Source organism: Corvus cornix, chromosome 6 (assembly GCF_000738735.6).
Source record: "Corvus cornix cornix isolate S_Up_H32 chromosome 6, ASM73873v5, whole genome shotgun sequence".
NCBI classification, from domain to species: domain Eukaryota; kingdom Metazoa; phylum Chordata; class Aves; order Passeriformes; family Corvidae; genus Corvus; species Corvus cornix.
This window is the reverse complement of record NC_046336.1, coordinates 2,412,543-2,440,021: the sequence shown is the minus strand read 5'-3', so window position 1 is coordinate 2,440,021 and position 27,479 is coordinate 2,412,543. Positions and strand designations below refer to the sequence as shown.

At 44.1% G+C, this 27,479-nt stretch overlaps 1 protein-coding gene across 2 annotated transcripts in view; it reads left to right on the top strand.

Moving 5' to 3' along the window:
• The window catches only part of DOCK1 (dedicator of cytokinesis 1), a 264,405-nt gene that overhangs the window by 169,768 nt on the left and 67,158 nt on the right, over nt 1-27,479 (top strand). For both annotated transcript variants that reach the window (XM_010408449.4, XM_010408448.4), the window contains exons 30-32: nt 20,696-20,774; nt 21,231-21,331; nt 24,172-24,230. In XM_010408449.4, the coding sequence (XP_010406751.3) occupies nt 20,696-20,774; nt 21,231-21,331; nt 24,172-24,230 (239 nt within the window). The remainder of the gene's footprint in view (nt 1-20,695; nt 20,775-21,230; nt 21,332-24,171; nt 24,231-27,479) is intronic.

Here is a 27,479-nt window from a genome sequence, read left to right as displayed (position 1 = left end):
GTCAGGAAGGGTGAATCCATAGAATCCTAGAACTAGAAACTTCCAGGTTAGGTTGGAAAAGCCCTCCAAGACCATCAAGTCCAGTTTCCCCAGCCCTGCCAAGGCCACCACCGCTCCATGTCCCCAAGTGCCACATCCACACGGCTCTTAAGTCCCTCCAGGAATGGGGACTCCATCTTTTCCCTGGGCAGCTGTGCCAGGGCTGGACAATCCTTCCAGGGAAGGAATTTTCCCAGTATCCAACCTAACTCTGCTGGTGCAGAGGCCATTTCCTCTCGTCCTATCTTGTCCTATCCATGTTCTCAAAGAGTTACCATCAACTCATTTCCAGCTGTGTTAAGAAATTAAATTGCAGTGAGACTGAACCAGTCTGCTTTAGGGTTTTAGGGGTTTTTGCCTTCTCCCCAGTGCTCTTGAATAATAAATGAATTCTCTCCATGCAGTGAATAAGCCTATTTGGGATGTAAGTACTGCAATGCATCTTACAGAGCCAGGGCTGGATTTGGGAATGCTGCAGGTTCTGTCAGGAGCTTTAGGCTGCAGAGGAACAATCCTGAAAAAGCCTTTCTTAAAATTAAAAAAAAAAAAAGGAGGTTTACGTGGTTTGGTTTCTTTATGCTTCGAGAGAAAATCACCATGGAAAGGTTTCATCTTGTGTTACTGCCTGGTTTTGTATCACTAAGTTTGGGGCTTCAGTTAGGAAATTCAGGGTGGAGGATGCACTTAGGATGCACCAACAGCAGACTAAAAGGTTTTCTAGTGCTGGTCACTGTTTGTCCACTGGAACACTGTGATAGCCATTTAAAAGTCTTATTGATTTGATCACTGTGTGGATCTTACTTTCCCTGCACTAATTCTTCAAATGTCACTGGGAATAATTTGACTTCTGTTGGACTTTTTGTTTGTTTGTTTGGCGTTTTTTGGGGTGGTTTTTTCTGGTTTATTTTTTCTTTGTTGTTTTTCCCCCTCTAGATATTGATTAATTGCTTGTGGTTTGATTTATGTATATATTTATTTACTCTCAGAGGGCTGTTTTTTGGCTGTTGAGTGCATGAGCAAACTGAATCACAGAATCCCAGGATGGTTTGGGTTGGAAGGACCTTAAATCCCATCTCATTCTACCCTGTGCCATGGGCAGGGGCACCTTCCACTATCCCAGGTTGTTCAACATCCCATTCAAGCTGTGATCCAACAATAATCCTAATCTTTTATTAATTTTATAACATACAAAATCAGAAGTAAATATCAAGAATTAAATCTTGATCATCCCTTTCTTCCCCTTTGTGCTTAATTTTTCTTAGATTAATCTCTATGTGTTCGTTATACAGACTTAAATTTCACACCTAAATTTATGAGGTGTTGTTACCCCATCATGTAAATCTTTTGATCTGCAAACAATAGGATAATTCAGATGTCATGTTTATGAAAATGACTTTTTTTCCTGGCTGGGGTATTTTGCCATTCACTTAGCAGCACTGGCTCTGGGTTTCCAGGTGAATGTTGTGTCCTTGAGCTCTCCTTGACTGCACTAAGCAGTTGCTTTGTCCACTGTCAGCTCACAAAACATGAAACATTCCCTTCTATCCCCGAATCATAAATTCCCTGGCTCCAGGAGTGTTGTCAGGATGGGGGAGATGCCGAGGCCGCTGAGCTGCCCCGGAGCAGAGCACAGGGAGACAGGAGGGACACAAAGTGCAGCTCATTCCCATTGATCCAGGGCAGAAACACCTGGAGCCTGCACTTTGGTTATTTATATCCAGTCAAGGCAGCTCAGAGAGTAAAAGGAAAGAGGAAATTAAAGCCCAGGTTTTGAAAAGAGCAAATGGAATTTGTGCACAATGTCCGACTCCACGGATCGTTGGAGGGGGAATAATGTAGTTTTTCCTTGCTCTGTGATAGACATCCCAGCAAAGGATGGGATTGGGATGGGATGGGATGGGATGGGATAGGATGGGATGGGATGGGAGAGCTCTGCTGCCTGCCTTGCCATGGACTCAAAGAATCATGGAATGATTTGCGTTGGAAAAGACCTCAAAGCTCATCCCATTCCACCCCCTGCCATGGCAGGCACACTTTCCACTGTCCCAGGCTGCTCCAAGCCCCATCCAGCCTGGCCTTCGGCACTGCCAGGGATCCAGGGGCAGCCCCAGCTGCTCTGGGAATTCCATCCCAGCTCTTCACCACCCTCCCAGGGAACAATTCCTTCCCACCACTCCTTGGATTCTGTTTCTATGGCACTGACCCTCGTGTGCACCTGATGGATCAGAGTAAAACTCTGTCACATCCAGCAGGATAAAAACACCGTGCCTGATTTAATTGGTTGACCTATTAATTCCTGCTTTATTTTTTAAAGCTGTAAACATTCCTGCACAAGTTGTTTTTATCCTATTTTAAATTTATTTCGCAAATACAGAAGTAGGAGGGTGCAAGGGAATAATTTCATGCTTTTTTCTCTTTCATCAATAACTCAGTGTAAATACTTCTGTTTTGTTGTAGTGAGATTTTGGTGAGTAGTATTGATGGGAAAGAAATCTAAAAAGTAGCACAAAGTTCTGCCGAAAAAGTTTAAAAAGGAAAAAGAAGCAACAAGTTGTAAAACCTGCTCATCCCTGCAAGGATTTATGTCTGTAGCCAGTGTTCAGGAACTTTGCTTGAAGACTGGCAAGGAATCTGATAGAAATGCAGGAAAACTACTCAGGGAAGCAGATTCTGCCATGCAAATTCACTGGGTTAAGAAGGACTTGATTTGTGAAGGTTTTAAATTTGAACCCATTTTTTTGAGTACCTCGGTCTATTTTGGAGGCTGAATTATAGCAAAGGTAAGAAAAGGACAGATTTAATGTCAGAATTCAGGTGTTTTAAGGCACAAACCTGGAGAATTTATACTCCAGGTGTCAGGAGGGATGCCAGCAGTAAAGTCATGGCGACGTCAAGAAAGCAGCCAACATTTGAAATGTGATGCAGCTCGTTTTGGGATGTGCTGCAGGCTCTGACAGACACAGGCTTCCAAAAAATGGGCATAAATTGTCCAGACAGACGTTGCCTTTGGGCCCAGGGGCTGCTGCAAGGGGATGTGCCGTGGCAGATATTGGGAAAAGGGTTTGTAGCTCAATTTGAGGGCTCACCCAGGAGATCAGAGGGGTTTCCTTACCAGGAATGGGGTCACTGCCCATCCTGGAGCACAGGAGAGCAGTGATGTGAACAGAGCAGGAGATTCTGGTACCTGCAAGCGATGTGAAAATAAACACCAGCAAGATATTTCCTGATACTATTGAGGCTTAGGGAAGAATTTATTGGTCTTTAAAACTCCCTGACAGGAGGGGGCAGCCAGGGTTGGGGTCGGGCTCTGTTCCCAGGGAACAGCAACAGGACAAGAGGAAATGGCCTCGAGCTGTGCCTGGGGAGGGTCAGGTTGGAGACTTGGGAAAATGTAGTTACAGAAGGAGTTGTCAAACACTGGAGTAAGGTGTTGAGGGCAGGGGTGAGTCCCCATCCCTGGAGGGATTTCAAAGCCCTGTGGATGTGGCACCTGGGGACGTGGGCAGTGGTGACCATGGTGGTGGAGCTGGTTGATGGTCGGGCTTGGTGATCTCAGAGGCTTTCTCCAACCGTATCAATTATGATTCCATGATTCTGGGATTAGTCAGGCTGCAGTTTTGACTCTTTTAATTTACATCTCAATTTTCCTTCAGTCTTTGAACTGATTGTGAGGCTGTGGCAGAGAGCTGCGAGTGAGCTTGGTGTGAACTCCAGCCTGATGTTCATCTAAATTTCATGCCAATATAAGGTTCAAGAAAATCAGTGATTTCTTTATCAGGAATTCAGCATGTGGTTTTCTATTTTCTATAAATTTTAATCTATAACATGCAAATGACCTTTTTTCAAGAGCATTTTATTATGGCACCTCGCTTATCATGCTAAAAGATTTTTTTTAATTTTTATGTGGTGTTAAAAGTCACACATAAATTTGATCTTCCATTCACAGTCCACTTACTTAACTGGGTATTTGATTTAAAGGTACTTCTGGCTTGAACACAATTTAAAGGTACTTTTGGCTTGAATTCAGTTAACTTATAATATTTTTTGAGGTAATTACAACACAAATATCAATGGCAGATGGGCCCAATATGATCTTATGGGCAAGAATATATAAATATATATAATTTTATTCCTGCATTTTATACTGAAAAATCACACGCTGGATTTGTTACTTAAGCAATTGGGCATTGTGGGAAAATTAAACTTCGCCAACTTGTTCAGCTCTTCTTTGCTAAAGGGCCATTGTCAAAGATGCTTTGTTTGCCATAAAGAAAGATTTGTACTGACAGTTTTATGTAACAACAATAATATTAATTTGAATTATTTTTGGAAGAATCTTGGAGCAGCTGGGGAAGATCATCTGCATTATGTTGACCTTACAGATGTTCGAGTTGATTCATGGAGGAATTAAGTAATTTGCCTGTGCCCATGCAGTGAACAACCAGCAGTGAACAATAGAAGTCAGCTCATAGATTATTTTCACATGAAATGTTCAGCTCCGTTTTGAGAACTTGTGCATTTTCCCTGGGAATATTAACCCATAGCTCTGCTGAGACAGCACAGTTCACATCTTGGGTGCAAAAGCTGAAGAATTACTCAAAATTTTATGCAAAATTAATGTAATACTGAGTTTTTTAGGGTCAGCAAGGTGTGGGCAGATATTCACCCCAAAGAACCCATAGGGTTATGTACTTTTGGGGAGTTTAACCTTGATGGTCATGGAATTGTCAAAGAATGCTTTGGGTTGGAAGGGATCTCATCCCATCCCACCCCTGCCATGGGCAGGGACACCTCCCACTGTCCCAGGCTGCTCCCAGCCCCAATGTCCAGCCTGGCCTTGGGCACTGCCAGGGATCCAGGGGCAGCCCCAGCTGCTCTGGGCACCCTGTGCCAGGGCCTGCCCACCCTCCCAGGGAACAATTCCTTCCCAGTATCCCATCCAGCCCTGCCCTCTGGCACTGGGAAGCCATTCTTCCAGGTTTAGACAATAGATTTCAAAAAAATCTGAAACTCTGGGACAAGCTCTGCAAAGGCTTCTCACGGCTTTTCCTGGGGAAGAAGTGCTTTTGGAAGAAATAGACCCCTTCTCTTGAGTGCCCTCCCCAGTGGATCCCATACCCTGGCACAGCTGGAGAGCTGCCCTTCCCCTGCCCCCTCCATGAAGGTGATATTCAAGGAGGGCACTGTCTATGTTGGGTTTTTAAATCTGAACTCTAAACGTGTAAAATGATCACAGTGTGCCTCTCTGCAAGAACCCACATCCAACCTGGAAAACCCCAGCCACAGAGACTTGAAGAGGTGAAGAAGCTCGAGTCTATAACAGTTATTTCAAATTAATTTTCTGCCATCCAGCTCCAGCAGTTCATTTTTCCTACTGAATGGGATCTAATAAGACCTAATAGGTGATAAATCAGTTTCCCGGTTTCGGGCATTAAGGAACTGCAGTGCTGTGTTCTGCTAGAGCAGGAAGGTCTCCAGCTCTCTGTTCCACAACAAGTGGGGCATTAAATAGTCTTAAATCATCAGCCTGTCCCTTCCTCAGCTGCTCCAGGACCACTCCTGAGGCTGGGAAATTTCACAATGAGGGATCATTCTTTCTGGCAAACTCTGTAGCTGCGAGCAAAGCAATTTAAAAAACACTTGAGAGTGGTTCCTACATCCTGCTCCTGTTACAAATCACTTGGCCTCGGTGTTTACAGAATCTGCAGTTTAACTAATACAGATGGGTTATCAAATTATCCTGATGTGAACAGATAGAGAGGTTGTTTCCTACAACAGATCCATTAGGAACTAACAACAAAATGGGATTATTTACTCAGCATCTATTCATTCCCGCTAATTTGGCACAGTGTTATTAGCACTGAAGCTTTGCATGCGAAACATTCCAATTCTTGGGGTAATTTGATAATGCAAGACACGTTCCTGATCCATCATTTTATAGGATGGGTCCCATAAACCTGTGTTTTAACAACACAGTCCTTACCCAGCTCTTGTATGGCAAAGCACATCCATCCCAATTAGGAGCAACACCAGTTCTGCAGAAGGTTTAAATGAGCCTGGCTTTGCTATCCTTGGGTCTCTAACCCGCACTCCAAAGGCCTTATTGTTCCAAGGGCTCTTCTTTTTCCAAGTTTAAAGCTGAACAAGGCTTTAGGAAGGTTCAGAGCTGCTGGAGCTCACAGCAAAGGGGTTCACCAGATCCACTGGCCAAAATCAGCGGGGTTACCTCGGTTGGTTTAAGTCGCACAAACCCATCCCAGCTCTTTTTCCCTGGGGGAAGAATCTGGTGGGGGTGTGTTTGCACAAGGTGCTTTTTAGCAGCAATGTTTGGGAAGTGATAACCTCCAGCAGAAAGATGGGGACCAGGGAGGACCAGTGATCAGCCTGGAGAGGAGAAGGCTCCAAGGAGACCTTAGAGCCAATTCTGGACCCTAAAGGGGCTCCAGGAGAGCTGGAGAGGGGCTTGGAACAAGGGATGGAGGGACAGGACCCAGGGAATGGCTTCCCAGTGCCAGAGGGCAGGGCTGGATGGGATATTGGGCAGGAATTGTTCCCTGGGAGGGTGGGCAGGCCCTGGCACAGGGTGCCCAGAGCAGCTGGGGCTGCCCCTGGATCCCTGGCAGTGCCCAAGGCCAGGCTGGACATTGGGGCTGGGAGCAGCCTGGGACAGTGGGAGGTGTCCCTGCCTGTGGTGGGGGGTGGAATGAGAAATCTTTAAAGTCCCTTCCAAACCAGACTGTTCTGGAATTCCACAGTTTTATGATCAGCAGAGTCCTTGCACATGGGATTTGTCAGCCCAGGCCCACCAGGTTTTGGATGATATTCCCCTGGGATGAGGAGTTTCCCATGTGTTTGTCTTGCCCTCCTGCTGCTGAGTCAGATAACCCTCTCCGGGCAGTGATGTGTCTACTGACTGCCCTGCACATAAAAGGAGAAAATATTGGATTCAGCTGGAGAGGAGGAAGGGAAGCACAGCTTTGCTTCTCACCCTGATCGATCCCACTCCTGTGGCTGCTGAGACTTCTTAAAGGAGAAGATGAAGTTTCAGTTGTTGTCAGAGGCAGCAGTGAAATTACCTTTGCAGTTCCAGTTGAATGAACGAAGTTTTATTTATTCTCTAAAACCAAACAGGAGATAAAACACTCACACCCTGTATTTTGTTTGTACATCATCATAGCAGCATTTTCCTGCTCAAGGATTAACACCAATTGTGCTTGGATTTGTTATTTACAGGTTTCACCTGGTGGCACATTGCCTTTTTTGAGTAGGAAAATCAAAAATTGGCCTTGCATGAGATAAAGGCAGAGCTTTTAACATGGGAGGTCGCTGGCTGCTCAGTGGCATCTTCTGATGTACAAAATGGGGTCAGCACAAAACGTTTCTGTCTCAAAGACATTCAACACCCTGCGAGTTCCAGCTCTGCCAGACCTCTGCCCTCTCCTGCTGGGGCATCCCACACCCACTGCAAGAGGGACTCTGAGGGGCTGGAGCGTGGCCAGGGAAGGGAACGGAGCTGGGAAGGGGCTGGAGCCCCAGGAGCGGCTGAGGGAGCTGGGAAAGGGGCTCAGGCTGGAGCAAAGGAGGCTCAGGGGGGTCCTTGTGGCTCTGCACAAGTCCCTGACAGGAGGGGGCAGCCGGGGGGGTCGGGCTCTGCTGGCAGGGAACAGGGACAGGAGGAGAGGGAATGGCCTCAGGCTGGGCCAGGGCAGGCTCAGGGTGGATATTGGGGAAAATTCCTGCATGGAAAAGGTTTGTCCAGCCCTGGCACAGCTGCCCAGGGCGATGTTGGAGTCCCCATCCCTGGAAAGGCTCAATAAACGTGTGGATGTGGCCCTTGCGGACATGGGGCAGTGGTGGCCTTGGCAGGGCTGGGATCCATGATCTTGAGGGCTTTCCCAGCCTTCCTTCATTCCATGATTTTTACTCATTTTTGCTGCATTTCCCTGGCTCTGTGCAGGGCTGGAGCAGGAGGAGTAAGTCAGAGATTTTTTACAGAATCATGGAATTGTTTAGGTTGGAAAAGCTCTCCAAGACCATCGAGTCCAATTCCCCCAGCACTGCCAAGGCCACCACTGCCCCATGTCCCCAGGTGCCACCTCCATTAGCCAAGTGCTGTCCCTGCTGCTGTTGTCATTAATTTAGGCAAAGCAAGGTGCTCAAATGTTGTTGTGATTGCCAAACCTGTCCCTGTAAATGTGTTTTAAAGAAACCAAGTGACCCCCCCGTCCAAAGCAACTTCCCAAAAAAATCTGTGTTTGCCGTGAGCTGAAATTCCCTAGCAGGAGTCAATTTAAACAGCTGTGACCACCCCGTAATTAAGATTTGTCACAGACTAATATTTACTTTTTTGATTCATTTAAAACCCATTTGTTTTACTGTGTACAAATTAAGAACAAAGTGTCGTGTTGGTCCCTGAATGCATAATTGCAATTAAGGTGGTGTCTTGCAGAAATAATACATGGAAGGTTAATTTGGACCACGAGCTGGTTTTAATTCTGTCTTTGTGTTTCTTTACAAGTGAATTATCCCAGGGTGACACAGAGAAAATCACAGTTATTTGTAGCTGGGCTGTAACGTCGGGTTTTTAATGGGAGTATTTTTAATGAGGGCTTGTGGCCTGAATGGTTGATGGAAAGCAGATTAGTTCTGTTTGCTCATTCCATGAGAGGTGAGAGGCTCTGAGCAGTGCTTGTGGCCCCATCTGGGAACTTCCCTAAAGAAAATCAGGGAATTTCTGATGAAAATGTCAACACTTGAAGAGTTCAATCGCAGGAGGGCTCTGCACAAGTCTCTGTTTCTCCCTTTTTAGTGATATTTGGCTCTTAAAGATTTGATGATGCCTTGGGAATAAAAATATTGTATATTAAAATATGAAATATTTTGTTGTGAATGTCACCTAAATGAACTTACTCCCTATTATAGGAACAGCACTGGAGTGGTGTCATCATCTAATTCTCCGTGTCTTGGACTAAATCACAATTTTTGAGGCCCATTTGCACCATTAAATGCTGTGTGTGGGGGTAAAAGAAGCATCTAACTTAAATATTAATAAAGTGAGAATTTCCCAATTTTAATACCGCAAAATTAATATTAAGGTAGTTATAGATATAATAAAAGAAAGGATAATAAAAAACCTTTCACTGTTTTCCCCAGTAAAAGTTAAATGACTCAACCTAAACAGCAAGGGGGAGAGGCTGTTAATTCCAAAAAAGTGAGAGAAAAGGAAAAAGTTCTTAAAATATGGAGAAAAAATATCTCAGATGGCACTTCTGGGGAAAAAAAGTATAAAAATGAAATATTATGCTATAATTTGTGAAACACTCATTGCATGTTTTCTTTTAAAATACTGTTTTCAACTGAAAAGCAGGAAGAAAAAGCTAATTCCCAAATTTATCAATCGCTAATTCCTCAGCAGTGATTCTCAAACCTCTTTGGCCTCTGGGTGTGATGAAAAATACAAGCTTTTTGAAGGCTTTTGTGTGGCTCATGTAACACTAGAACTTTGGATTGTAACACTGTAAATTCTATCCCAGGTTTTGTGCTGCCACTTTCAGTGTCCTTTGGGATCAGTTTTCAGGGATCGATGTTTGGGTATTGCTGATGTTAAAGATGGAATTACTTAAAATCTGGACGACCTGTGTGTGCCATTCTGCTTTTAGTTCCTCTGGAAAAACTCCAGGAGTTGGTGCTTTTTACCTTACATAAACCTTTGATCCCACTGATCAGTGCTGGCCTAGATCACTTCTGGCTGGTGCCAAGCTTTCCATAATATCTGCTGCAGATAGAGCTGAAAATTCTGGCAAATCTGCTCTGCACAAGCATCAATATCCATTGGAAAAGCAGATTTTTCCTTGCCCTTCATGAGTCACTGGATGCCAGCATCCCTCTGCATCCCGGTGTTAGTCCCTGCACCCTGCTCAGCTCATTCCCAGCTTTGTAAGTCCCTGCTTTCCTGATACACTGAATTTTCAGTGACCAGGCAGTGCTGCCTGTCTCACGTGGATGTTGTTGCTCAAACCTCACTCAAGCCAAGGATGAAGGAATTGTGTGTGGGTTTAGGGAGAATCCGTGGCACAGACATCCTGGAATGGTGAGCTTGGAGCAGCCTGGGCTATGGAAGATGTCCCTGCCCATGGAATGGGATGCTCTTCATGGTCCCTTCTGACCCAAACCATTCTGGGACTCTGTAATATAATCCTGTAAAATGACGGTGGCTTTAGGTGTTACTCCGTACACAAGCACTGGGTGAAAAAATCATTGTGAATGTTTGGTTTGGTTGTGTTTTCTGGGTGAGAAAATCTCCTGTCGGAACTAATCTGAATTTTTCCCCAGTTAAGTTCTTTTTGCTTCTATGAGCCTATCAAATAATTGCAGTCTACTCCCAGAGAAGCTGCTGGCTTTCAGTGCCACTGGCATTATAAATGGTCCATCTAGAGAGAGCCAAACTGTGTAATTCAGGCCAGGGGAGAACATAAAAGGAGTAGAAATGGTGCAGAAATATTATTTGGGCCTTGTGCCCAACTCCACTTTGCCCCAGTGAGGGAGAACCAGGCCAGGGGCATTGATTTGTGTGAAGGGACTGCCTGGTTGTCCTGTCCTTGTGAGGCTCAGGAATCCATTCCCATGCTGGAATTAACTTCCCTGGCACTGCATCACCCCGTGTGCGCTGTGGGGTTGATGGTGCTCCAGTGTGCTGGTGTCCAGCAATGTTGCTGGAGTCAGGAACTTCCCACGCAAGGGTAATTCCCAAATTCCAAGCAAATAGACCTTCCATAGTTTTGGAAATTCACTTATTGCTGAGTCCACATTAAAGCAAACTTTTTCATGGCTCTGCCTTGGGAAGGTGAGGATTCACCCAAGGGCAGCTGTACCTGGAGGTTATTGCACTGTCTCAAACTCACCTGTCAGAAATCAAATTTTAGTCTTGTGCTGCAGCACTGTTTGGATTTCAAAAGCCAGAGAATTTCCTGTAGTTTTAAAAGTCATTTATCCATTCAGCATAATTTAGTAGCTTAAAGAGCTTTCTTGGGATTAGCAGAGGGAGTGAAATTTAAGTATTGCATAAAAGAAATTCCAGAGAACCTGATTTCATAGAATCCCAGAATGGTTTGGGTTGGGAGGGACTTTAAAGCCCATCTCATCCCATCCTCTGCCATGGGCAGGGACGCCTCCCACTGTCCCAGGCTGCTCCAAGCCCTGTCCAACCTGGCCTTGGGCACTGCCAGGGATCCAGGGGCAGCCCCAGCTGCTCTGGGCACCCTGTGCCAGGGCCTGCCCACCCTCCCAGGGAAGGATTTACACCCACAATTCTATTTCATGACTCGTTTAATATACACCACTTTTTATCCAGGCCTTTGTCCCAATGACACACTTGGCTGTGTTTTTGTGACCCTGACTGTGTTTGCCTCTTAGGCTTTGATTTCACCAGGCACAAACTAATCCCCAGCTGTAAAATTCCAGGAAGGATTGGCATGTCCAAGCCAGCACCGAATCCTCCCTGGCCTTGAGCCCACCCAGAGGCTGCAGTGCAGCCCCCCACACCTTGGTGTGATCCCTGCCTAAAGGCTGCAAATGCATCTGCTTGTGGGGTTGGGAATGTCCCTTTGCTGCCCTGCAGTCCCCCTAGAACAGGAAAACCCCACGTTATCAATGGTATTATCTGCCCTGCAAGGCTGATTTTTGTGCTGGATCATCTGGGACTGTTTCAGTGTGTAGGATGATTTAACCCTTCCCACACGAGCCAGAAGTCCTGCTCAGAACCACGGAGGGGCTGAGCTCCCATCGTGCTGGGGGATTCCTGTTACTGGCAGGATTCCTATTACTGCCAGGTATTGAAGCATCCTGGTGAAGCATTTATTCCACTCCTGTCTCACTGCTGCAAGGATCAGGCGGGATGCTGAGGGAGAACTGGGAAGAAGAGCAAAGCAGGGATCTTGTGCGTAGGTTAATAGCAGAGTGTGGCGGGCAGGAGCGGCACAGGAGGCGAGCGCTGCTCCCGTCTCGCTTGGCTCCCTCCTTCACACACCCCACTGCCTCCCTAAAACGTTTTGTGTCACTTTAATATCTGAGAGCCACCCTTTGGATCAAACAGAGGCTTACCTAAAGCTCCAGCAAGACTTTTTTTTACATTGCCAGCATTAGCGTTCCCTTCACAAAGCTGTCAGCCGCATAAGCAGCCGTGGCACAGCCGAGCAGAGCAGCTGCTGCCGTTTATCCCGCTCATCTCTTACAAGAAATCACATTTTAACCTCTTGCCAGGGAGTCTCTTCTTGCATGTGTCTGCTGGGAGATGGATCCCAGTTTTGTGAAGGCTCAGCTCTCCTGGGCAGTGTCTCTGTGCTTGTGATTGCTCGTGTTAGAAAATGAAAGTGGTGGTAAGGCGTAGGGATAATTCAGCTCCCATGGAAAGTTTCTGCCATCAGAATGAGCTTCACGTTTTGGGGGAAACTCCAGCAAATGGAATTTCTGAACAGACCTGATTGGTGACCCCAGCAGTGAAGAGGTGATAACACAGCCTTTGGACACCATTTGCAGATTGCTTTCTTTTTCCTCATTACTATTCTCTGGTGGAATTTGATAAATTAAATACCCGCTGGAAAAAAATGGGAGATTCTTCTCCAAGCAACATCATGATGTTTGTTTAGCCAGGTGCAGTTGTCTTCCCAGTTGATGGCAAGATGGATGAGAATGCCAAATAATTTGAAATGCAGCAGATCAATTCTATTGATTTATCCATAAGTAGCTAAAGTGGCCTTAATCACCTCCAGTATCCATGGAAATGGGGAAGGAGCAGAGGACAGTGCTGTCAGCACTGAGCAAGGGAGGTTCCCCTGCTGCAAACCGTGAGGCACTGTCAAGTATCTGAAAACATTTTGCCAAGTTCAGCCAGAACTTCCACACTTTGCAGGATAATTTCCCTGTGATGTCCTTTCCCAACCTTTCCATGAATTACTTCTCTTGGAATTATTTCTCTTTCTGGACTGAATGTTTGTGTGAAAAGCAGTGCAACAGTGAAAAAACATCTTCTGCTTTCTTGGTTTTTACCACTGCAAAAAGTGGTTGAATTCCCATGTAAAATAAAGTCAAAGCAAGAACTGAGGTGACAAGTTGGGTGGAGAGGCTCTGGCACAGAGCAGCTGGGGCTGCCCCTGGATCCCTGGCAGTGCCCAAGGCCAGGCTGGACATTGGGGCTGGGAGCAGCCTGGCACAGTGGGAGGTGTCCCTGGCAGGGGGATTGGAACAAGGTGTTCTTTGAGGTCCCTTCCCACCCAAAGCAGTCTGGGATTCTGATGTTTCCAGAGGGGAAGGTGATGATTGGTGTTCCCAGCAAAGGCTTTCTGCGTTTTATGCAGCATTGCACTACAATGAAATGCTTGTTTAATAACTCACCTGATGGCAGAGATCCCTTCCAGCAGCACTACAACAAATTACATTTGTTTGAAATTACCAGCTCTGCTGTGAGTTTTTGCCAACTGCCACAATAGAAAGTCTTCTGGAATTCAGCAAATCTGCTTTCTTTGGAATATTAACTTCTGAGTAGAGGAATAGTAACGCTGTCCACTTGCAAGAGATGCTGCTTTGCCAGCATTGTAGCGTTAGCTAAAAACTTCTAAATGAAATTGTCTGCTAGCATTTCCATTAGAAAATGCAATTTCCAAGCTTTTATTACTCTGCCATAAAATTCTCCAGTGCTAAAATGGAGTACAGACAGTTCTATCCATGGAGTTACATCTTAGATAAAATACCAGGAGGCAAATTTGCTTTGGGAAAGAGGATAGAAGGCTAAAGCTTCTTCTCTCCTGCACTCCAAGTCATCCAAAAACCACAGCTGAGACCTCAGACACGTAGTCAAGAAAGGAGGAGGAGAGCGAGAACAGTCAGATCCAATCCTTGGAGAGACTCAAAGCCCACCTGGACACAGCCCTGAGCAGCTGCTCCAGAGGCACCTTGGAAAAACAACCCACTGTACCTCTTGCAGGGCCCTGGGCGTTGGTAGTCAGCCCACAAGTTTGTCCTTCAGTTTTGTAACTCAGTTATTTTTCATTCATCTGTCCCCTTTGTTTTAGAGGACGCAGGGCCCGGAATACAAATGAGGGGAGAGCTATCAGTGATTAGAGATAATGTGCTAAAGCCAGGGCTGAAATATTTGTTAGAAAATAGGTTAATGAAGTGACGTGGAGCACCTGTGCTGGTGTGGAGCAGGCATTATGAGGAGATTATGCTAATGTGGGTATTTAGTAGCAAGTCTTCTTTGGGATTACTCTCTGCTATTATCATCCTCAGTCCAGGAATTGTAATTCAAAAGACGGCGAATGATCAAGGACTTAGTTTCGGTTTTTTTCTTTTTTTTAAGTTTTGACTGCTCTTATCCTGCTGAATTAGAGGATGTTGCAAGGACTCTTTTAAACACTTAAAAAATGTTTTTTAAGAGAAAGAAATGGGCTGGGCAGGGATGTGTAAATATAAAGATGTGTTAAATGAAATTAATTTTGGAAACCATCGTTGGTGGTGGGCAGCTGGCCGGCCTGGAGGTGCAAAGGCAGCTGAAGAGGAAAAGAAAAGAAAGAAAGTTTGGGAAAGCAGAAAAATAGGAGAGATGCAAAGATACCTTCAGGCTGAGTCATTAAATAACTTTGAGTTTCTTTTATGGTGAGACACTGGTGAGGCACCTCAAATTCTGGAGGCAGTTTTGGATCCTTCTCAACAAGACAGACATGGAGGGGCTGGAGCGTGTCCAGGGAAGGGAATGGAGCTGGGAAGGGGCTGGAGAGTTCCTGAGGGAGCTGGGAAAGGGGCTGAGGCTGGAGCAAAGGAGGCTCCAGGGGGACCTTGTGGCTCTGCACAAGTCCCTGACAGGAGGGGGCAGCCGGGGGGGTCGGGCTCTGCTGGCAGGGAACAGGGACAGGAGAGAGGGAACGGCCTCAGGCTGGGCCAGGGCAGGCTCAGGTTGAATACCAGGGAAAATTTCTTTTTTTAATTCCTAATTAAGAAAAAAGCTGTTTAAAACCTTGCTTTGCAAGAAGGAGGTGTTGCAGAGGCAGTGGAGGTGTTTGAGGTGAGGGCTGTTCAGAGGAGCCTCTGCTGTGCTGTTCGTGCCTCCCTGAGCGTTTGCTCGGGTTTGGGATCTGCACTGGGATTTCCAGGTCTGGGGCTGTTGTTTCCCACATGGCCTGACACGGTAAGAGGAGTCTGTCTCATCTGAGCACATGGAATTTGTCTCCCAGAGAAGCAGGAGCTCAGGCATGGAGAGCATGGTGATGGGCAGGATGTGATGAGCTGGAATAAAGCACTCATTATCCTTCCATCTAAATTAACTGAAATGACATCATAACAGTGCCTTTTAGAACCTCACTCCAAATTCCCTCTCTTTTATCAAATTATCATCTAAACCAAAATTATTTTAAGATGTATCTGTGTATTCTTGTTGAGATAATGATTCTGCCATTAAGGAAGTCATTTGTTCATTCTTTTTTCTTCTTTTTTTTTTTTTTTTTTTGGATGTTTGCTTAAGGAAAAATAGTGGGGAGGACATTCCTATTTTGCATTGTTTCTTGTTTTCCTGTCAGAAATATTTTGCATGAACACTCACAGTGTAAATCCAAATCCCTGGGTAGTGGAGCTAACTAAATAACGTGCCAAATGGCATAGGCTGTAAAAATATTTTCACTTTTTTAATATTTCTCTGTAGATGATTTCTCCAGAGCAGTGTTTCTGCAGAGGCAGTTGGATGCATGTTACCTGCTGGGAGAGGTGTGCTGCAGCATCCTGCACCCAGCTTTCCTCAGCTCCTGGAGCTTCCCACCATGTGAGAAACTGAGTGAGAGAAAAGGGGGCACAGAATCTTTTTAAACATGAGCAAATCAGGGCACTTGACTAATTAGGAGGGAGAATGGTGCAATAAAAAGCGACTGAACCTGAGAAAGAGCTAAAAAAAAAATGAGTTGTTTGGCGCAATGACTCCTGTTCCATTTATAAATCGAATCCCTCTGTCCCTCCTTCATTTACAATTGCCACTGGAAGTCAGGATTTGATGTATGTTCCCAGCCTCCTGGAGGCAGTGAGGTTGTTTGGAGAGAATAAAGGACCTTTTGGAAAACTCCGGAATCGAACCATTCATTTTTGATTTGTTTGGAGAAGCAATCTCTGCATCCACAAACCACTTAAGCACCTATGGGCCTAGTGGGTGATAATCAGTAACAGGAAACATTCCCAGAAATCAGGAGTTGCAATTGAAGGTAGTTCCTGAACCAGCAGCACATTCCTGGATGGATTAACTCTGGAGTGAGAGCCACGAATGGGGAGAAATTACGGAAGCAGTTAACCCTGCCTAAGGCAGGGCAAGGTGGATGTACCCAAGCAGGACACTGAGACTGGCTAACCTGGCTTTTGGTTTGGTTTTTTGAGAATTTCTGCTTTTTATAACCTTTATTTCCTAATGCTGACCTCTGCTGTGGTTTCTTCCATCTCCTTTTCCCTGGCTTCTCTCACCTGAGCTCTCAGCTGTACTTTTGCGTCACCCTGAAAAGCTGGTGGGCAGCTCACTGTTCCTGCTGGGTCACGGAGAGCTGATACAGGTGTCTGGTCAGGAAATGCATAAACAGGGATGAAATACCAGAAATCCTGGTGACACAGAAAAGGCTTTGGGGAGACCTTAAGGTCTGTCTCAGGGGTTTCAAGAGGGCTGGAGAGAGATTTGGGACAAGGGCCTGGAGTGACCGGAAAAAAGGGGAAATGGCTTCCCAGTGCCAGAGGGCAGGGCTGGATGGGATAACTGGGAAGGAATTGTTCCCTGTGAGGGTGGGCAGGCCCTGGCACAGGGTGCCCAGAGCAGCTGGGGCTGCCCCTGGATCCCTGGCAGTGCCCAAGGCCAGGCTGGACATTGGGGCTGGGAGCAGCCTGGGACAGTGGGAGGTGTCCCTGCCCATGGCAGGGGTGGCACTGGGTGAACTTTCAGGTCCCATCCAAGCAAAATGATTCTGATTCTGGTCTGTGGAAGGTCTCTAAACACAGAATAAGAGGACAGTCCCTGCCTCAGAGGATCAAACTACAACAGAAGAGACAACAGAAATCTGTGGATGCCCTTGGAGCCATTCCCACCCCCCCCATCCCCAGCGCTCACACACAAACCTCCTCTGTCCAGGGTGTTGATTTCATTCTTTGGTAGATTTTTATGCCTTTCTCTCTTCCACATATCCTGAAGTGACTTCCTTCTGTAATCATATTCCTTCTATTCCAATCACATCATAGGAAATGTTAATTTCCTTCTTTTAATTGGGTTGATAAAGTCTTTTGTCTCACAAATCTTTCCCAATACATTCGGATTAGGTTTTGTTGTCTTAAACGGCAGCAGAGCCCATTGTGTTGGGTTCCAGGCTCTGAACTTCTCCCTTTTTCAAAGTTTAACTTCAGTGGCTCATCCTGACATGGATAATAAATTCTTTTGTTCATTGAAAGTGAATTTCAAGAAGAGCACTTCTTTTTATGCACACACAACTGGGAGCCAATCTTCGTTATTAATTACAGCGAGATAAGGGCTGGCACTGCAAGGGATGCTCTCCATCCGAGGGTTTTGATTATTTGTCTCTTGGCCCAGTGATGTCCATGTCCACCTTTTATCCTTGAGACTGTTCCAGCAGCCAATTTCTTTCTTCTTCAGTACAGAGCTGCTGCTTTTGGGTTAATTCCACTTACTCTGAAGAGCCACTTTTCACTGCATTTTCCATTTTCTCTAACTTTTGACAGTGAAGTTACTGAAAATTGTCAGGACCTGCTTTGGAGGAGGAGGAGGATTTAACTAACACCTGGAATGATAAAATATTTCTGCTTCCTCTTTCAATTTTTATTTGGGCATAAACCTGAACCGTTTTTATATTCATGAGTTGCAGCAACTTCCCAGGTGATAACAAAGCATTGCCCAGGTTACAGCCAAGAATTCATCCAGCGCAATTTTTTACTATTGAAATTCTCTCTTCAGAGTAGTGATCTTACAACTTGCTACTTCTTATTGCCAATATTATAATATCTTATCTTTTTAAAATTAACTTCATTGGATAAAAATCTTCTTAATTTTGCTGTTGCTCTTGGCACTGGAGGCGCTAAAATATCTTGAAAAGTGCTGTGAGGTTTGCCATGACATTCGATTTGCAAATGAAGATAGACTGTAATAATAATAGCAGTAATAGTAGTAGCAGTAGTAGGGGGAGTAGTAGTAGAAAAAGAAGAAGTAAAAATAATAAAAATAATAGTAATAATAATAGTAATGAGGATGATGATGTTCTGCTGACTGTCACTGGGATTTTTCCACTGACCTATGTTAGGAAGTGTTTTGTCCAGTCACAGAAGGATTGATCAAATGAAATCAAAAATAAATTGGGATTTGAATAATTCAAAAATTAACATTAAATCTCTCCATCCCTCCTTTGGATGTTCCTTTATGGAAATTGGAGGAATTCCTGGCTTCCTAAACCCCCCTGATGCCCAGGGGTTGTTTAATTCCAGCTCCAGTTGAACACATGTTCTGTGCTCTGCTCCTTTTCCAGTGGCAAATACAGCAGAATTTGTATTATTTGTTCTTTGTTGGTATTCAATGGAATTAATATAAGGGAAGAATGAGAGTTACAATTTAAAGAAAAATAATGGTATATAAAGTAATGAGATTGTGCCAAAGCTTAATTAGATGGAGTAGATTGAATACATTACAGTGATGTCTTGAGGCAGCATAATTAAGTTGTAGGCACAGTCCTGCCTGAGTTGGAAGCATTTTTATCTCCATGAGGGAAGCAGCCTTGGATGGCCCCTGTACCATGTTAAATTCTGGGGAAGATTTACAGAGCCCGTTGTATTATCAGCCTTCAGAAGCACAAAGCGAAGCAGGGAGAAGGCAGAGGATAAAACTGCGGGTTGTCTGATCACACAGATAACTTGGGTCTCAACCTTAGTGTGTGCTGCAGCTCAGTAATTGAATCACAGATCTCAAATACACATATTTTCGAGCAGGGCAGTGTGTTAATTTGTGTGCTGGATTCAGCTCATTTGTAAAATCTCCTAATGAACTGCTTTCCCAAAACACTGCCAAAGATGCTGAATGTGGGCTGAAGTGCTGAAATTCCTCCTTGGCTGCACTGGGTGCAAGAGCAGAGATGCCTCTGTCGTCTCAGTTATAAAGAAGAATATTATAAAACACACCTGCATATATGTATGTACTTGATTTTTATGTATAGTTGCTTATATTTTATGTATACTTTCATGTTTTAATTTTTTTTCTGTGTTTTCCTTTCTAAATTTAATTTTAGTTCTCCCATTTGGATCCTTTCTGTCTCCTCCATAATTCTGCCAGGGGGATGATCTGACCTTACACTACAGATACATCCCAATGGCATCGAATTTTTTTTCCTTTATTAATTTATTTCAATCTATAAATAAATAAATGACCTCTCTTAGCATCCTGATGCCTTTATCCATTTATATAAATGCATCAATACATAGAGAAATAATCTCTTGGCAACATGTTGCCCATAAATAAATAAATAAATAAATAAATATAAATAATGTCTCTTGCCATCATGTTGCCCATGTGTTTTCTGGAGATTTAATTTCTCTTGGATACCAAACCTTCAGCTAAATATTTTTTTTTTTCCAGGAGAGATCGTTAAGTATCTTAAAAGTATCTTAAATATAGTACAAATCCTTTCTAGCTGGTTTGTTTTAAATCTGGCTTTTTTTTTTTTTTTTTTTTTTTTTTTTGCCAGCCTGGAGGAAAATCAGCTTTTTTATTTGCCGTAGCAAACTTTCTTTTTCAAGATTGGTTTTGGGGTGGGGAAAAAACAAACCCAGTACATGTCAGGAGGAGTTTTCGTCATTTTTGAGACTCTGAGGAGACACAAATCTCTCCCCCAGCCTGCTCCAAAGAGAAGCTCATTTGTCTGGGCATTAGCTGGCAGCTGCACAGCATAAATTTCAAGTTTGCAGGGGGAGTCTCGTGTTTGTTTTGAAAATGGAGATCAGGCTACCAAGGAATAATACATTTATTTTTCAGCACCATGAATATGTAGTGCCCTACTTCTCCTGTGCCATTTGGTTTTCTCTTTCAAGCTTGTCAGGCCAACTCCTTTTGCAATTTAAGAAGCATTTTAGAAACTCCATAAACTACAGTGGGTACTGAATTAGCATCTTGGAAGTAGAGCAGTGAACAATGTTTTAAAGATTGTCCTTCAGCAGCATTTCTATTGTGCCAGAAGTGGAAATCTTTTTGCCTCATATGTTTAAAAACGTGTTTTTCTTGACCCTAAAGTTAAAATACAACCAGTTGCAGGTCTGGGTTAGATACAAGACTGTAACTTTAAAATAAATATATATATAGAGCTAATAAGCTGAATTTTTAATGATCTCTTGATTATGAAAAGATACTTTAAAGAGAAGTGATTTTATCCCAAACATTCCCTCTGTTTCTACATATGCTAATTTACTTGATTAATTTGGAGAACATCTGCATAGAATTCTGTACACTTACCAGTGGTGAGATCACCCTGCTTTTCAAGTTACAGCCTCAAATTTCACTTTCCAGACAGACTCAGATTTTGTGTCTAATTGGGATGCCAAATATACAAAGGTACCCCAGAAGAGTGTGTAATTATGTAATTTTCTCTTGATCTTTCAGAGTCTTCCTGCGAGCAATTAATCAGTATGCAGATATGCTAAACAAAAAATTCCTTGATCAAGCCAACTTTGAGTTACAGGTAAGAAAAAACTCCCCGTTTTAATGGAATAAATGATATTAATGTAATAAATTTCTGCCCTGAACACGTAGTTTTGGTGGGTTTATTTGTCAGTGTGAACCCCAGTTATCCCAGTGAAGCCATTCCAGGCTCAGCAGGTGTTGTGATCCATTCCTGGCTTGTGTGTCTTGTCATGGAATCACAGAACCACAGCGGGGTTTGGGTTGGGATTCTGCTTGAATCATCAGAACACAAAGAATTGGGATTTGTAGCTGGGAAACATTTGTTGGAAACATAAAGGCAATGAGGAGATGTATTAAGAATTTATCAAGAAACACCATCTCTGTGGTGTCTGCTCTTTTCTCCTTTAAATATTTATGTGCATAATTCAGAGACTTCTAAGTTGTTTTGTAGGTGTGTAGAGAAACATTGCAGAGAATTAATGGAATCTCTTCTTGTCATTTTGGGGGCTTTCAGCTCTGGAACAACTACTTCCACCTGGCTGTTGCTTTTCTCACACAAGAATCTTTACAACTGGAGAATTTTTCGAGTGCTAAAAGAGCAAAAATCCTTAACAAGTAAGTCCTGCTCGTCATCTCAATCATGGCCAAGAACTCGAGGTCTATTGCCATAATTTCAGGTTAATTTCTTAGCTCAATCTATTCAAATTGAGATGCAATCAGGGGATAATGAAAGGTTGGGTTGAAAAACATGAATCAAGTGTTGTGTGTGTTTCTGCCCTGGGATCAGGATCTGAATTTCCCCCTTCGTTACTGATGGAGACAGTGTTTGCTGCTGTAGGATGTTCAGAAAGTCAAGGTTCTTGGAAGTGTTAACATGTTATAGAACTGCATTTCAAAATCACTTGAGCTTTGTGCTTCTTTTAATCTCATTTTACGTCTGCTCTTTTTTGTTTAATCCCTGGTGGCCTTTTAGAGGGAGTTTTGGTCACTCCAGCCACTTGCACTGTGCTGTCCCTGAAGGATGGCTTGGGATAAGTGCAGCCCTGTGTGCATTCCTGGTTCTAAGGGGTTACATTCCCTGCCTCCAACCACCCCGCTGCTGGTCCGAATCCCACAGCAAAGGAAAGCTGTCAAAAGAGGGGAAAAAAGCCTGGAAATAAGAGTGGAACGTGAAGATTTTGTTTAAATAGAGTGATTAAGGGTGGAAAAGATCATGGAGTCCAACCAAGGCCACCACTGCCCCATGGTGCCAAGTGCCACATCCTTACAGCTTTTAAATCCCTCCAGGGATGGGGACTCCACCTGAACAACCAATTCCAGTGCCTGACCACCCTCTGAGTGAGGAAATTTTCCCTACTCTCCAATTCAATCTCCCCTGGCACAGCTTGAGGCCATTTTCCCCTTGTCCTGTTGATATTTCTCCTGCTTTTTATTGGTGTTCCATAGTAGTGACCTTATTATGACTTAGCTAAACACCAAGCTCTGAAAAGAGCCAGCTTTGTGATTTTAGAGTGTGTGGATTGTTTTTATGTGGCATGATATTTGGGAAGAGCAGCTACAAAAGCAGGGTGTTCCCACAGCCAGTGAGGTGGCAAAAATGGGGAATTTCCAAGCTGTGATTCCTTGAACAAGCACAGCTCAAGCTCCTGGTGTGTACAATAAATAAAATATGTCTGTATAGAGAGAGCAAATGTATTTTGTGTCCCTTCACCTTCCCAATTCAGGCCTTTCTGTCTATTATTATGATAGGAGAAATCCCAGGGAGAATGGGGACAGTTCATCACTGCTGCAGTGAGTTGATTTTAAGGGCTTTTTGCTTGTGTGGCTTTTAGGGTTTGACCAGAAAATTCAGGAAGGGCTCCACATCCCATCCCTTTTTTTGTGAGCCAAGTTTTGCCCTGCAAACTCCACCACTCCCTCCTGAGTTTTGAGGTATTTCCTTTGGAAGCTGTGCTCTACCTGAGCCTTGAAAGAGAATTTTAAAGCACTGTAGGATCTGCTCTGCCTGTGGCTCGTGGGGCTTCCTTGATAAAACAGGAATATTTACCAGTTCAGAGGAAAAGTGGTGTCAAGCAGAGCTCAGGGTTTGGGGCTTGTGCTATAAATACCAGAACTAACATTATAGATAAAGGTTTTTTAAGGAAATTGAGCTGATATTGCAGAGCCAGATATATTTTATTTAAGGAAATTGAGATGGTGTTGCAGGTAAATTTTATTTAATTAAATTTAGAATCCCTTTGCCCTCTCTGCCCAGTGTTAGTGAGTACCTTTGTGAGCATTTCAGTTGGAATCAAACTCCTGACCTGAACAAAGAGCCAACAGCTGAGCTGTAATTGGGCTGGAAATTGCTGTGAAATACATTTGTGGGCTGATAATTCCTATTTGTCAGAATGGGAACCATGGGCACAAATTTTCTTGGAGTGATTTTTATATTAAACAGAGCAGTTTAGCTCGCTGAAGGAATTCCAGGAATCAACAGGCATTTCTCACTGCTAGAAGTAAATAGATTAAGTCATTTGAAGTGGTTGCTTAATAAAGTTTGCTAAATTGTAAATCTTTGTTTATAATGAATTTTCAAATTGTTATTTTGAGTTTAATCATGTTTTGGAGACAGGAATCAAGACAATAAATTCTTCAAGGTGCAATAAGTGCATGGTCTGGAGGCACTTTCATTGCTGTGTGAAGGCACTTCTGTGTTGAAAGGGATATAATTAATCAGTTAATTCCATATCACACTCACCCATCTTTTTAAATGTATATTTCAATTAAAACATCAAATATTTAATAATTAAAATTTAATTATTGTAATTTGTAGGTTTTGCTAAACATTGCATTTAAGCATTAGATAATAACAGATTCTTAATGATGCAGAAGATTCTCTTTAATCCATATTAATGACAGGGTGTCTCACTATTATCCCCCAGAAATCCCACAAGTTGCCAGATATTACAGTTTTGCTCATCGTGTTATTTAAGTAATGATCTTTAACTTGCAAATATTCCATGTAGCAAATGCATCCTTGGAACTCGTTATGGTTCTCATCCCATCGTTAATGAAGGCATTAGGATGATTTCCACTCATTAAAGCTTCCTGGTGTTCACGTGGAGAGGGAGGGGAATGCAAAACTGACCCTGATGGGAGATGGGAGGTGTTGGTGCCACCAGCTTTGGGGCAGGGTTGGTGGTGAACGGGCTCCCACCCCTGCCTGGGACCATGGATTGTTGGAATTGTTGAGGCTGGAAACCCTTTTTCTCCAAATTTTGATGTTTACAGATGCATTGCTGAGCTGGTGAGGGTGAGCCAAGTAATCTTAGTAGGGTGGGACTGATTAGAGAGCCTGTTCTGGAATTTCTTCTCTTTTTGGGTGCTGTGAATCTGATTTTGAAATGAGATTTGGCTGCTCGTAGGTCTTAGATTTGTTTTGTTTTAATGCTGGTTTTGTTTTCCTTTTTAAGGTACGGGGACATGAGAAGGCAGATTGGGTTTGAGATCAGGGACATGTGGTACAACCTGGGTAAGTATCCTGAGCACGGGTTGCCTTCAGTGTTACCATAAAATGAGTTAGAGGGATATTCCTGGAAAAATTCAGTGCCAGCTTGGATGGGACTTGGAGCAGCCTGGTCTATGGAAGGTGTCCCTGCCCATGGAATGAGATGGTCTTTGATGTCCCTTCCAACCCAAAGCATGCCATGACTCTCTAAAATGGGCTTACTCTCTCTTGAAACAAAAGTAGGCCTGCAGAAAGCTTTTAAAAACCAGGTGATTGAAGAAACCAAGCCACCTCTGCATACTTAATTCACCATCTGGGAAGTCACATCACTCTTGTTAATATTTATATGTCTTGTGGTTTTTGTGGGTTTCAGCCTCTTGCTAAGCAGAAAGCCGTTGTTATGGTGATACCTCTTCAGTGGGGGGCTTTTTCCCCTTAAAAATATCTATATACACACACATTTCTGTTCACTCACTTGTGGATGCAGTACCTGGGACTGACTGTAGCAAAATGGATGTGTCCATGGTTCTCAGTACCTCAGCCTGGAAATTCTGCTTCAACTCTGCTTTTCAGTCTTGTCTGCCTGCATCGGTGACTCAGTAGAGACTGGGAAGTTGGAGCTCCCTGGAGCTCGCAGGTAAATGAGGCATCTCTGCCTATCTCCAGCCTGGGCTGCTCTCTGGGTATAATTGGGCTGTACAGGGATTGAATTTCACGAGAAACTGAGTATTTACTGTGACCTGAGTGTACTTGTCTGCCAGATTTCATTTTCCTGAGCTTAACAGCACAGACACTTCAGCTCTTCCGAGTTTTATCAAAACTTCCTTAAATGATCAGAAATAAAGCGTTTGCCACTTCGCTTCTATCTCTGGCTGAGCTGTTGTTGCTGAGAGTTGAAAAAACCCCGGCATCTCGAAGAGAAGGGAGTGCCAAGGGTTCGTAAGTATTTGATAGCACAGAATTTGCATCCTATCTGCTGGAATGATGAGAAAAGGCTTTGGAGAGCAGCTGAGTTCACTTTTTATTAGAAGCATCTTTGGTGAATTAAGTGTCTGGAGAACAGATTAGAGCTTAGTGCACGACTGAGGTGTGACTTGACAGGCAGGTAATAAAATCAGTGTCGTGCCTGCTGCTGCATCACCCAGCGTGGGATGCTGGCAGCCTCTGGGTGAGTAATTAGCCAAATCCTTCCCTCTTCCAGGCCCACTGTCATGGAGTCATGGAATTCTTAAGGTTGGAAAAGGTTGAGTTCAAGCCAGCACTGCCAAGGCCACCTCTGCCCCATGTCCCCAAGTGCCACATCCACATGGATTTTAAATCCCTCCAGGAATGGGGACTCCACCACTGCCCTGGGCAGCCCCTTCCAGTGGCTGAAAATCCTTTTGCAGAATAAATTTTCCCAATATCCCCCCTGAGCCTCCCCTGGCCCAGCCTGAGGCCGTTCCCTCTCCTCCTGTCCCTGTTCCCTGCGAGCAGAGCCCGACCCCCCCGGCTGCCCCCTCCTGTCAGGGACTTGTGCAGAGCCACAAGGTCCCCCCTGAGCCTCCTTTGCTCCAGGCTGAGCCCCTTTCCCAGCTCCCTCAGCCGCCTTTTCTCCTCACTAATGTTTCTGGCCTCTTTGGATTCTTACGGATTTTTAAACTTTTCCCAGAATTTACTGGACTGAAAGTAGAAAGTTTGATGTAGACTTTTCCATCCAGCTGTTCTTAACTGAGGTTGTTTTATCCAGGCTGGCCTTTGTGGAGTGCATTGTGCCTTTCACTTCTGCTGCTGCCACTGCCTGCTCTTTACAGGTTATTGAGTTGCTCTGGGGTTCAGTTTCTCACCATTAACAAGGATAATAATTTCCCCTGGAGTTTTGGGAATCGATTGGCACAAGGGGTAGTGTTTTCTTCAATATTTCTTTCTGTGCTGTCATGAAAGCCTTTTATTTTTAATGGATTTTTTATAAATGGAGATTATCCAGGTAGATGCCTCTGTGACCTCCTCAAGCTCTAATGTCTGTGATTCTCTAAGATCCATTAATGGGATCATTAATGCCAAAGTCTCTCATGTGGAGGGAGTCAGGAAATTGCTGCTCTTCCCAAGAAAAGCTGGGAGAGAAAGGTAAATGTGAGGCAGGACCCCAGTGCAAGGCAGCCTTTGTGCTTCTCCTGAGCAGCACCTTGCTTTTCCTCATCTTCTTTGTCACACAGAGAGTCCATGTTTAACTCGTGGATCATGTTCAACTCATGGATCCCGTTTAACTTCTGGCTCCTCACCAATCTCATCCATGTCACAGCATCAATTAAGAAGGAATTCCAACTTCCCACTGCACAGGAATCGATTGGGGGGTGCCTGACACTTTTATCTTGGAAGTTGCGCTGCATTGATCAAATTATTCATGTGTATGTTCAGAAACCAAGTCAGAAGGTAAAGGGTGGAATTGTGGAATACGTTTGAGCATGGGATTTTTATGTCTATGCCATTGTGCATGAGATGTGGTGAAACCAAACCACCCTGACTTTCGATTTATGGAATAAAGGGTATAGAAAAGCCTCAGAAATGAATATTTTCTCTCATCGGGTTTTGTTTCTAAATAGCGTGATTAGCACACGATGCCTGCTGAGTTAAAACTCCCCAGCTGGGAACAAGGCAGTCCTCCAGCTATGATCCACATTTAAAAGTATAATTCTTTTTCTGAAATGAAATAGTAAAATAAGAATTCTGAAAGTTTTTACTTGTCTGCCTGTTTCTGATGCAGGGGGGGCCTCAACAGTCACCCCTTCCTATTTTTATGAGTAGGAAAAAAAATAAAAGAACATTTATAGTGCAGAACAGCACTTCAGAGGCTTTTTTCCTTCCATACCACAACCTGAACTTTAAAATGTGTTATTTTGAGTCACTGTTTTGTTGAAACTGGGGCTATTTAAACCTTGCTGAGACATTAAGCATCAAAAAAGCATCAAACAGGCCGTGGTCTGTCTGGGAAAAGCAGGAATTCAAAAACCACGCCTTATGAAGCGTTTTGTGATGCAATTTAGCAAAGAGAACCCAAGAGTGTGACACGAGGTCGTGTGCACAGGGGTGCAGTGGTTAATGGCTCCCACAGTTCCGTGCTAGAGGAATTGCAGTGACATTTCAAATGACATCCTGCTGGGAAAGGTGGCCAGGGAAAGGCAGCTCGGAGAGCAGCGCCTTTATTGGTGACGTCTGAACCAGCTGGGGGGAGATGGAGAAGAGAAATTCCTCAAGGTGAAGGGGAATGGTTGCTGGTGTCCTCCAGCGAGCTGC